Here is a 12,772-nt window from a genome sequence, read left to right as displayed (position 1 = left end):
TTACCTGGTATTTCTGCAACGCTTTGCCTTTTCCTTGAGAAATTTAAAATTTTCACCAAATTTTTTTACTAACTACGAATTTTTTTTTTTTATTTCACTTTTTCTTATTTGCACACACACACACACTATTTTATTTTATTTTTTAATTTTTTTTTTTATTTCATATTTTTTTTAACATCCTTTATTTCATTTATATATATATACATATTTTTATTTTTATTTGATATTTTACCTCTTTTCTTTTACTTCCTATATTTTTAACATTTTCCAAAATGCACACACACTATTTACTTTTTATCACATACAGACACATTTATTTTTATTAACACACCATTTCCGATTTATTATTTTGCATTATTTTTTGCATAAGCGCGCACAATAAAAAAGTTTTAATTGTTATTATATTTTTATTTGTTCAAATTTCAGCAAATGCTTTATGTTTAAACCTGCACAAACATGATATGCTTTTTACCCGTTAATTTCCCTGCATTTTCTTTTTGAGTTATAAAAACTGTTAATTTACTTCACCATCACTTTTACCAATAATTTATGCTTTATTTTACAGTATTTTGTTATTTTTAGATATTTTTCGTCTTTTTCAATTAAAATAGTTTAAATGTAACCAAATGTTCTCCAAGCTCCGTTTTCAGCACACACACACAATAACACGCGCAATCACGACTTGCTACGGCAACACACTGAAAGAAATTGAGACAAAAATTGAAAATGTAAAGCTGTTACAATTTTTTTAATTATATTATATTCTTTATAAAAATATAAACAAATGTTGTATTATCATTGCATAAATTCACTGGAAGTAATGAGAAAAAAGAAAACGATAGAAGTCCATGTCAGTACAGGTGGACTTGTACCGTTCTTTCTTCTCACTGCTGCCAGCACATAAACTGAAATATTTAATTAAGCTAATTTAAGTAGTTAAGGTATGCTATAAGTTTTATAATAGCGAATTTGTGCATAACACACTAACAAACAAACATACTTATAAAGAGTTACGTGTTACTGTAGATATTCATAAATTGTACACAGTCTAAAAGGGTATATAAAATAAGAAAATAATAGCAGGAAATTTTAACACAAAAATCTAGCGAATTTTCTGCATATGTATATTAAAGAGTGTATGTATGTATTGAACCTTTATATACAACTTACTATTGCCTTTTACTGAAAACTTTTTAAAACATGTAGCATAGCATGTGTTTAACACACTAAACAAAATCTAACGGAAAGAAATATTACTAACAAAATACTTTTTACAGCAAGTTTGTAAAATTTAAAAAATTAACTTTATAAAAAAAAAAAAATATTGTAGCGAAATTATAAAAAACAATTATATACATATATATATATATGGTATACAACTGTGCAACGTACACAAATATATTGTCTATATAGTTATAGCGTACTATTCAACGAATTAGAACTTGTAAATTTATTAAAACTATGAGAGAAACAATTTTCAAAATTATAGAATTGTTGCAACTTCTAGTAAAATTGTGAACAAAATTTACGACTATAAATAACTGACAATTTCATGTTTTTATGGTTTTCTCTCAAAAACACACCAAATTTAAACCAAAAATTCAAACTTTCTACAAACTAAAAAAAGAACTCAAATTTTTTATTAAAAATATTCAAAAATTGTTTTTACACATATTAACATATTAAAATTTTTTTTTAAATTTTTCAAGAATATAAAACAAAAATTTTAAAGCTAAAAATGTTTATATATTTTACATATTCAATTTTCTACACAAAAACTACGCAATTTTTATATCACTCATACGCACCTAGTCTCACTTTCTCACATATAAACATACAAACACAAATTTTAAGCTGTGACTGCGCACGTTGATCGTGTTACAAAACCTTTTTAGTATGAAAAATTTATAGTAAAACTAAATAAAAATAATTGCAAATGAGAGCAACATAATTTCTTCTGTGCCTTTCTACTCAAAATAAAAATTGAAAAAAAAACACTCTCTACTCTATTACTATATACACTGTGAAAAATACACACATTAACATTTCGAACTCAGCAAAAAAAATTACCTTAAGTGACTTGCTCTCGCGTCACACTTCATATTCACTTCGTACTATATTTTGTTAAACGAAAACGAAAAAAGTAAATAAAATAAAAATTAGCGAAAGTAGTTTAAAAAAATATATTGCAAACAGTTATGCAAACTAAAATTAAAAATTTTGGTTAAAAAAATATTGAGAACACCATATAAGCAGATTTAAGAAACATATTTATTAAGCATAATATACAACAACAGCTAAGAAATATGTAGAAATTATATAATATATAATATTATTATATTATATAAATATGTATGACACATAGAAATTAAAAAATAATTATTTTCAAATTTTTATTATCGCTTTTATGCGATAAAATTTATCGACAACTAATTTTAGTTGAATTTGATTTTTTTTTTGTTTGAGGTTATAAATTAAAATTGCTTTTAAAATTTGTATTCAGTGAAATTTGCAGTCAACTATTTTTATTTGGTTCTAAATCTTTTGTGTTTATACATTTTTTATTACTCCTTATTTTTTCTTTTCTTATTTTTTAATTATTTTGTTTGTACTACAACCACGCATTTTATTTTAAAAAAATATATATATTTAAAAAAAAAAAAATATTTTTTAAATATGTATTTTTATTTATAAAAAAATTTCTCACTAAAATAAATTTTGTAAAAAAAATAAAAATAAAAAATTTAAGAACAGTTAAAAGAATTAAATTAAAATTAGCATGAGTTAGAATTGGAAATTCAAAGCTTATTAGAAAAAAAAATATCAGTAACAACGCTAACAAATACCGAAACAATAGATTAGAGATTTTGAAAATTTAATTGCTTGAAAAGAGTAATTTTACATTGCAGTAACATTGCAAAATATGCATATAAGTTGATGAATTTTAAAAAATAGCAAACATTAGCATATTACAGTAAAAATGTGTTAAATTGAACTAACAAAAGATTAGCGAAATTATATGAAAAACAACAGTTAAATAGCAGTAGATAAAAAGCAAAGCAAACTAACAGAAACTTTTGAATATTACGTTGCAAATGTTACAAAAATATTTATATATAAAATGATTTTAATATAAAACAAGAAAAAAAAAGCAAATGCAAGCGAAATAAAACAATAAATTGACAACAACAATACAATGAATTGAACACACTTTCACTGACAAGTATTTCGAATGCATTTAAGAAGTAAAAAAAATTATTAAAAATATAAATATAAATAAAAATAAAAATAAAACTTTTACGCGTTGCCAATTAACGCAAATAATATTTAAAAAAAACAATATTGATAAAACGATTTCAGTATGAAAAGTTACTAACAAAAGAGCAGTTTAAAAAAAATATTAAAAAAAAAACTACAGTATGGCAAGTGCAGAGCCAAAATTGTCTGCGTTTGGGTTGCAAAAATTCAAAAGTAAATAAATTTATTTACGCAATTTTACTTTTAACGAATTTTCACTGTATTTCCACTTAAACTTAAATAAGTGAAAAAGTAAGCTGCTAACCAATTGGCAACGTCAATCTTACTGCTCATAAATAATTGCAAACAAAAAATGTAAACACACACAAATGTTAAATATGTTCAACAATTATGAAAAATACAGAAAAGAACGTTAAAAAATACAGCAACAAAAATTGTATATGCAATATATAAAAATATATTTGTTAAAAATAGCATAACGCATTGGTAAAAAGAAATAAACTTGAGAAAACAAAAATTAAAAGCAAACTAAAAATATATGCTAAGGCCTAAACTATATAAATACAAAGTACATTTACAAACATATATACAATTAGTAACAATTTAATACAGCAGTGTGCAAGTGTAACCTTAATTATAATTAACATTAACAAAATGTCAACAAAAAAATATTTATTTAGTTTTCAGTGCGAAAAATAGTGGTGAAAAAAATTATAATGAGTGAATTATTAATAAAAATTTAAAAAGAAAAATAAAAAATGCTGTTTTCTTTTAGGCACAGTTTTTAAAAATATGTAAAAAAAAAAAAGGTTTTGCATTTTGTTTTTTAATCTTTTATTTATTTAAGTGCAATTATACACAATTATAACTTTCAGAAAATCACGCAGTAAATTTTTATTAATTAATATAAATTATTTATGTATTCTAAACTAATTAAATAACAAAACGTCAATAAAATTCCGTCTTAGTCCCAGATTCTTCACTAAAAATCATTTAAAACTGATATTCACTGGCTTTCATGGATCATTGCGGCAAATAATCGATACACGCCGATCCTTTTTCACATGTTGTCCTTGAAAATGTGACACATCGTTGCCCAGTATTTCATGCGTAAAGTTGTAGCGTGAGGTGTGACTGTTATTTAAAAGAAAATAATATTAAAATTATTCAACAGCCGCTTTAATGCACGCACGCACCTCATTATGTACAAAGAACGACGACGCAATAGCACATCAACATAGAAATTGTTCTCCAAAGTGGTTTTTGGACGATTCCGATACACATCATCCGACTCTGCGGCACTTTGTGCAGCTGTGCTGTCATTATGCGCCGGTGCTATAGACGCTTCCACAGCTTTACCTTGCAGGTATTTACGTTCATCAACGCGCACCAAACGCATTACGCTATCACTTAGTAAACTAATGCCGGCTATGGTGTTGCCGCAGTACTAAATAAAATGCGAGTAAAGTTAACAGTTAACTAAAGAAAATGCATATTGCATAACTCAATCCACAACTCATACCCTCGTGCTGTCTACATGTGGTTTGATGACGCCCTCTGCCGCTAAATCCAGTATGTGTACATAAGGCATAATCGCACCATCGAAGGCAATTTGACGCACACCATCGAGTACTGCGCGGTTGTGTGGATACCATTGCTTGCGCTCCGTTTCGCGGAAGCCATGTATAGCCTGTGCGAGTAAATGCATTTTAGTTAAAGCTTATTTTTTCTGTTTTACTGCACATTACATCGTCCCAGTGATCATACTCGTAATGCAGTCGCTTCATATAAGGCTCGATTTCTTCCAGCAATTTGGTTTCTTCTTCCACGGTTATGAAATCTGTATGCAAACGCAAATCTTTGATGAAAAGCTGTTGCTCCTCTGTTGGCCATTGTCCATGAAATTCAAAATGCGTCAAGACATCTATGTGTGTAACCGAATTATAGTTGCACTTGTTGAATTTAACTACGTGATTATACTCATGTAATCATTACTTGCCTTTGGTTGAGGTTTTATTTTGCTCCAGTACGGGCACTAACGAACGGTGTAAACATTTTGCGCTGCTTATTTGTCTAATTTGTATAGCTCTGTTGTTGTTCAAACAAAGCAAAATATATTTTTTACACTTCTGCAGTTGACGCAAATTCATTTTATCTATTTTAACTCTAATTTCAGCAAATTTAACTATTTGCACTATTTTATGATTTCGCACAGTTTTGAAAGCATTGCTGTTATCAGCTGGTTAAGGTCTGATAAGACGCTACAGGGTTGTCAAACACCGCATATTATCATTCTTAGAAAATTATTTTCGCATAAAACTCAAAATTCAAACAAATAATCGTACATATTTACACATTTGCAAATTTTACTATTATTTTATTTTTTTTTTTCGGTTAAAAGCAGTCCGTCCTAGTTTGTTGTCAAAGATTTAATTTTTGACAAAATTTTTAATTAACTGAATAATATTTCATTTACTGAACCTGGCATCTCTACTAGTCGCCGGCAACAAAACAGTACTCTCTGTTTTTGTTATTCCTCTCTGTTATTGTTTTGGCTGTCACAACTGTCTATTTAGATATCAGCTGTTTCAAGTTGGCTGCTATTTTTAGTAATCGAAACGAAAAAATATACAAGTATTTTCGATAAGCAATTAAAACATATTTGCACTTTTCTACAGTTCTAAAGCAAGAATAAACAAAAATAAGTTGTTCCGATTTTATAAAAATTAATGAAGTGACAAAAAGTTAACGTGAAACATCAACTGCAAATGTCAGCTCTTTTTTTGCGTCGTATAAATTAAAAAGAAAACCATCGAATACCAAGCCCAAAGCATACCCCAACATGCTACATTTACGCACAGGCAACAGCCTAGCCGTTAAAATACCCGAATGTTGGCGTTTCCAGCAGCTGCTGGCTACACGGTCGCCACTCGCCACTGCAGTATGCACGCTCCAACAGCAAGCCGACTCAGGCGAACCCGCGCAAGCAAATGTGCTGCGAAAGCGTAAATTCAAGCCACACGAGCCGGATAGTGTTGCAACCATGATCAAGCTGCCCGAACAGGCGCGTGTCGTTATATGTGGCGGCGGCACAGTCGGTGCATCGCTTGCCTACCACCTGGCGTTACAGGGCTGGGGTAAAGACACCCTACTCATTGAACAAGATAAAGTGGGTGGCGGCAATCCATGGGCCGCTAGCGGTTTGGCTGGTCGCTTCGAACCTAGCTACACGGAATTAAAGCTGGCCGAATACTCAATTGACTTGATTAAATCGCTAACGGAACAAGGACTCTCCACGGGTTGGCAGCCAGTCGGCAGCTTGAATTTGGCACGCACTTTCGATCGTATGACCGCTTTCCATCGCATGCGCTCGCAAGGCCGTGCATGGGGCATCAATTGTGAGATATTAACACCGGAACAATGTCAGGAGCGCTGTCCGTTAATTAAGACAAGCGATCTAGCAGGTGGATTGTGGATACCCGAAGATGGTGTATGTGATCCACATCAAGTTTGTCAATCCTTCGCTGAGGAGGCACAACGTTTGGGCGTGCAAGTGGTGGAGCAATGTGCGGTACTGAAGATTAACAGTGCGCACGGTAAAGTGAGTCGCATCGAAACTACGGCCGGCGATATATTGTGTGACTTCTTTGTCAATTGTACCGGTTTTTGGGCGCGCGGTGTGGGTACGCTATCGACGCCGAAAGTGAAAGTGCCGCTGAAAGCAGTGGAACATCACTACTTACATACGAAACCGATTGAGGGACTCGATCCCATGACACCGTTCGTGCGCGACTACGACGGTGGTGTGTACTTCCGCGAGCGCAATGGGCGCATACTGGCAGGTGAGTGTTGTAAAATAATAAATATTCACTGCAATATACATTATAATTTAACTTAAATTTAGGCGGTTTTGAGCGCGAAGCGAAAATGCTCTACGAAGACGGCATCATACCACTGTCACAGAAGGAACGCGAGCTGCCACCCGACTGGGATCACTTTCACAGCATGCTCGACGAGCTGCTGCGTCGTGTGCCAATGCTGAAGTCATCCCTACTCGATCGCCTAACCAACTCGCTGGAATCGTTTTCGCCCGATTGCAAATGGATTTTGGGTGAAGCGCCCGAAATACAAAACTACTACGTGTCGGCGGGCATGAAAACGATAGGCGTTTCGGCAGCAGGCGGCATTGGACGTGCACTCGCCGATTTAATAACGAAGGGCAATACGTTCGTGGATCTACATATATTGGATATCAGTCGATTTTTGGGACTGCATAATAATCGTAAATTTCTACGTGATCGCTGCAAGGAGGTGCCGGGCAAGCACTTCGAAATCAATTATCCATTTCACGAATTCAAAACGGGACGCAATCTGCGCATGTCGCCTATATACCCGGCGCTTAAGGAAGCGGGCGCCGTGTTTGGTCAAACAATGGGCTATGAGCGCCCGAACTATTTCGATCCGAATGACAAGAAGGGTGAGCGCGCATGCGTGAAGTATTCAGAGAAAAAAAAAAATAAATTTAAAAAAATTTTATTAATTTTTTTTTTTGCAGACGAATTTGGCATAACACGCTTTCGCACCGCCGAAACGACTACCTTCGGCAAACCGCCATGGTTCGATCATGTCGCCAACGAGTACAATGCCTGCCGCGAGCGTATCGGCATCGCCGACTATAGTTCGTTCACCAAATATGATCTATGGTCGAAGGGACACGAAGTTGTCGATTTATTGCAATATCTCTGTTCCAATGATGTCGATGTGCCGGTGGGTGCAATTATACACACGGGCATGCAGAACCATTTGGGTGGCTATGAGAATGACTGCTCAATAGCGCGTCTCTCGGAGCGACAGTGAGTACTGTTAGTGGCAGTAAGTGGGCACAATAGGCCATAGTACGCTGTTCATAGCTAATTTTTAAACCAATTAGTAGTAGCAACTGGCAGAACGTGCAAAATATTTGTTTTTTTTTTTCAATTTCTTTTAGCTATATGATGATAGCGCCAACGGTGCAGCAGACGCGCTCCATCACCTGGATACGCAAACACATGCCAAATCATTTGCGTTCCGGCGTAAATGTGGCCGATGTGACATCGATGTACACAGCAATTTGCATATTGGGCCCATATACACGCATTTTGCTCTCCGAATTGACTGATACAGACTTGACACCAAAGAACTTCCCATTTTTCACCTATAAAGTGAGTACAGTGTGGTATTTAAAGTGTATGGTTTTTAATTTTTTACATATTTTAAACGCAGGAACTCGATGTTGGCTTAGCTAACGGTATACGCGTGCTAAACATAACACACACCGGCGAATTAGGTTATGTTTTGTATATACCCAATGAATTTGCGCTTCATGTGTATACGCGCCTGTATCAAGCTGGCCAGAAATTCGGCATACATCATGCGGGTAAGCAAAAATTCTACTTAAATTTATTAATGTCAAACTAATACATTGCTGCTAGGCTACTATGCCACACGCACATTGCGCATTGAGAAATTCTACGCATTCTGGGGTCAAGATTTGGACACGTTTACCACACCGCTGGAGTGCGGACGCAGCTGGCGCGTCAAATTAAATGTTTGTATTGAAATTTGTGTTTTAAACTTTCGTATAATCCAGCAATTTGTTGTCCACACAGAAACCCATAAATTTCATCGGACGCGACGCGCTACTCAAGCAACGTGAAGAAGGTGTCAAACGCATGTACGTGCAGCTGCTACTGAACGATCACGATCACGAGATCGATTTATGGTGCTGGGGTGGTGAACCGATCTATCGCGACGGCAAGTATGTTGGCATGACCACAACCACTGGCTATGGCTTCACATTCAAGAAACAAGTTTGTCTCGGTTTTGTGCGCAATTTCGCCGAAGATGGCAGCGAGCTGCCAGTTACTAATGAATATATACTTTCTGGCCACTATGAGGTGGAAGTGGCGGGCATGCGTTTCGAGGCGAAGGTCAATTTGCATTCACCCAATTTGCCAACGAAATTCCCCGACAAGGAGCGTGAGGCGTATCATGCGACACGCGACAAGCTAGGTCAGGCCGATTTGCTATCCTACGAGACAAAGTATTGAACAGTGGGTTTATACACGCGCTGGGTCACTGCGCCTTTAGACTTGCAGTTTGGATATTAATTTTTTGCACTGAATTTTTTTTTGTTTTACTGATTTCATTGCTTTTTTTTTTGTGTTGACACACTTATTATATATTGATTTAACGGTAAATGTTAAATTTTTGTTGTTATTAGCTGACTTAGGCGCCTTTAATAATATTATGCGCGCAATTTAGTTTGTTTAGCTTGTTATCACGCTTATTTTATTAATGTGCATAGTATGTTATTAACATATGTATATATTTATGCTTTGTAAAAATATTGAACTATTTGTTGCGTAATAACATTGATATTTGGAAATCTCACACACACTACGTGTATGTTTAAAAAACTGAATGCAACGAACCAGCTACATACAAGCATACATATGTATGCATATATGTCTTATTTAATAAAGTTTGTGCAGCTCAAGCATTATTGGTATCAAAAAAGGCTGAAAAAACATTGCATTTATCAAAAAAAAATTCATTTGTAAAAATTTTTGTAGCTAAAAAGTAAATTGTAAAAACTTTTTTACAAAAAATTAATTTGTAAAAATTTTTATAAAAAAAAAGTAAAAATCAGCTCAAAAACATTTAAATCAATTATAATAGTACAGTGCCATTAATTGAAAAAATATTACAGAATGCGCATAAAAGTCAACAATATATGTATATATGTATATCAAAAATGTCTTTTGTTGTTGTAGAAACACACAACAATGTGAGGAAAAGTTGCTGCAAAAACGAAAATATAAACAAAATTGTATAAAAAAATATTTATGCCAATTAAACATATACTTAAAAATGTCGAATAACTTAGCTGAGCCAAGCAATTAGCATTTGTAAAAATTTGGTTTACAAAAAAAATTAACATAAAAATGTTATTATCACTTAACTATATGAAAATCCTTCCCTAGTTAATATATATTAATGCATTATGATTATTAAATTATAAAATTTATATAATTTGTTCCTAATCTCACATATTTGCTCATATACAAATGTGAAAATAAATATAAAAGTGTTTCTACAAAAGTAAGCGCAGTTTTTTGATTTATAAATAAGAGTTACTGTAAATTTTAATTTTATTTGCCTGAAAAGGCTAATTACTTATAGGCATTTGCAAATACTTATGAGCAATAAGACGAGCACGAAAAATGTTGCATAGCTCTTATAGTCGTTAAACTATCTTTGTTATTGTATAAATATGTAAATATTTAAGGTCACAAAATGCCTGGGAAAAAGTTAGGTTAATCAATTGCAGCTTAGTCAGGCATACTTATGTGCATGCAGAAATGCAATAGCAGTTAATATTTTATGTATAACAGCACCACTACACATTTATTCATGTAACTTGTTTATATGAAATCGCAGCATACAGCATTTACACAAATATCCTTGTGCCACAAGTGCCCCTGTCCTATTTCGATGTTTCACTGCAGCTGTGTTACACGCAGCAACAGCATTGCATACACCAAATATTGGTATACTAACAAGATATAGTAAACACAACAACAACTTTGATATATTTATGTATGCAGGCTAATATGAACTACGACACAGTGCTCGTCAGACCCGGAAAAATTCTCTATACCCAAATGCAGCTATGTATGTGCATAAAAACTGGCGCTCCCCCACCCAAATGGCAATGAGGCAGACAGGCAGGTCAACTAGCTACATATATACGTGCATACATAAATATATATGTGCATATATTTAGTATATAGCGTGTTCAGCGTGAGCACAGCGACCTGAAGCCACATGCGTGCTACATATACTACCTGAATCAATTGTAAATAAACATTTACCTATTTGTTTATATTATGTAAAATGTAAAGCAATGAAAACGCGCCAAAAATCCTGGGTGTAATGAAAATATGTATACACAAATATACATAACTATATATGTAAGCATTTGTATTCACATTAAAGGCACGCTCGTTCAGTTGGTTGGTATACATGCCTGTGCTTTTCTTGCTGGAGCGCAGTCGCACGCAGAGGAAGTGGTGGAGTTCTGTTGGCTGCGGGTTTGGAAAGTCATCATCAATATGGCACGGAAACGTTGGCGTATAAATAGCGTTGACTTTAAGGGAAGGCACGTAGACAATGCCATAGTTACATATGTACATATGTATATACGCACATTTGTAACGCATGCACACCCTCCAAACTAATTGTTAATTCTTTTGCGCATAAATAAGCATATATGAATACATATAACTATAAACACTGTATTTGCAAAGTATAATTATATTTTATACAATTTTATAAAATTTTTTACTAATATGCGCAGCAATTGAAATTTTGCGATCACTGAAAATTTTTATATACTAACGTCACCGTTGTTGTTGCAAACTTAGCGGTTTTTGCAGATTTGCACGCCGGAAGTGTTGCCAAACAGTTCCGCTGCTTTTTCGTTTTCAAAAACCGAATGCACAACTTATAACTATCAAGTAGCTTTAAATAACTACAGCATAACACAATTTAACTAGAAATTATTGTTTTTGTTAAATTTTGGGTTGCTTATAAGTATAATAATTTTTATATTTGTCACTATGGCATGAATTATTAGCGGAAATACAACCGGGTAGTTCCGGTACGCAAAATAAGTAACCACTTAATCATCCACAACAATGTGGCAACATCCGATCTTGAAAGTTGTTGGCAAAAGCAATATGGTAACTAATTGAAATGTCAAAAGAAGAAAAGGAAGCCAGGGACAAATTAAATTGGGAATGTAAAATTCGAATTTTGAACTTTAAATTTGAAATTGACAAATTTTAATTGGAAATGTAGAGATTGAAGTTTAAGAACTGTATGAATGAGTGCTGTATTTTTAATTAATAAACAAGAACGGTGGCTAAAGAATCGAGCTATAGCTAAAGTGATAAATTTTCGGGAAAAATTTAGCTTATATGCGTAATTAAAACAATATTCTTGATTTTTATACCCTGAGCAGGGTACATTAAGTTTGCCACGAGTAAGGGAACGGCGGAGACTATAATTGATATCACGACGAGTTGAGTTAATTTAGCCATGTTCGTCTGTCTATATCGATCTGAAATTGAATGAACAATTTTTGCAGGCAGCAACTGTGCAGTACCAAGACAACGCTACAAACTTCAAAAAAATTGTTCAGATTGGACCACTATAGCAAATAGCTGTCATACAAACTAACCGATCCAAATCCAGATAGAGATCTTTTTAAACCCAGTTATGCTATAAGAAGTGCAACTAAAAAGGTTATTACTGCTGCGATGCAGCCGAAGTTAACGCTGTTTTTGTTTTTTTTTCGTTGTTTTCTTTGTTGTTTTTTTTTTTTTTTTAATTTCAAACAACTTTTGGCTTATTTTGTGCCACCTAATCGCTGCATAGAATTTCAAAATTGTGATATGTATACTCTTAA

The 12,772-nt window shown here is 33.3% G+C and overlaps 2 protein-coding genes and 1 long non-coding RNA gene across 3 annotated transcripts; 2 read left to right on the top strand and 1 right to left on the bottom strand.

Annotated features, from left to right (window-relative positions):
• Nucleotides 1-4,120: 4,120 nt before the first annotated feature.
• On the bottom strand, nucleotides 4,121-5,491 carry LOC106618659 (alpha-ketoglutarate-dependent dioxygenase alkB homolog 7, mitochondrial). The gene is made up of 5 exons (XM_014236485.3): nucleotides 5,258-5,491; nucleotides 5,007-5,182; nucleotides 4,781-4,948; nucleotides 4,455-4,705; nucleotides 4,121-4,392 (listed from the first exon to the last, which is right to left on the bottom strand). The coding sequence occupies exons 1-5, from the start codon at nucleotides 5,406-5,408 to the stop codon at nucleotides 4,275-4,277; spliced, it is 864 nt and encodes a 287-aa protein (XP_014091960.1). The 5' UTR covers nucleotides 5,409-5,491; the 3' UTR covers nucleotides 4,121-4,274.
• Nucleotides 5,492-5,828: 337 nt separating this feature from the next.
• On the top strand, nucleotides 5,829-10,405 carry LOC106620097 (pyruvate dehydrogenase phosphatase regulatory subunit, mitochondrial). The gene is made up of 7 exons (XM_014238495.3): nucleotides 5,829-7,100; nucleotides 7,163-7,735; nucleotides 7,814-8,111; nucleotides 8,246-8,459; nucleotides 8,521-8,674; nucleotides 8,730-8,845; nucleotides 8,907-10,405. The coding sequence occupies exons 1-7, from the start codon at nucleotides 6,101-6,103 to the stop codon at nucleotides 9,345-9,347; spliced, it is 2,796 nt and encodes a 931-aa protein (XP_014093970.2). The 5' UTR covers nucleotides 5,829-6,100; the 3' UTR covers nucleotides 9,348-10,405.
• Nucleotides 10,406-11,261: 856 nt separating this feature from the next.
• LOC138857596 (uncharacterized) lies at nucleotides 11,262-12,609 on the top strand. The gene is made up of 2 exons (XR_011396739.1): nucleotides 11,262-12,385; nucleotides 12,452-12,609. It is a non-coding gene; the product is annotated as an uncharacterized lncRNA (long non-coding RNA).
• The last annotated feature ends 163 nt before the right edge of the window (nucleotides 12,610-12,772 follow it).

The sequence above is a fragment of the Bactrocera oleae genome, chromosome 5, assembly GCF_042242935.1.
Source record: "Bactrocera oleae isolate idBacOlea1 chromosome 5, idBacOlea1, whole genome shotgun sequence".
NCBI lineage: Eukaryota > Metazoa > Arthropoda > Insecta > Diptera > Tephritidae > Bactrocera > Bactrocera oleae.
The sequence above is the reverse complement of the archived record's forward strand: the minus strand, read 5'-3'. Positions and strand labels throughout refer to the sequence as shown.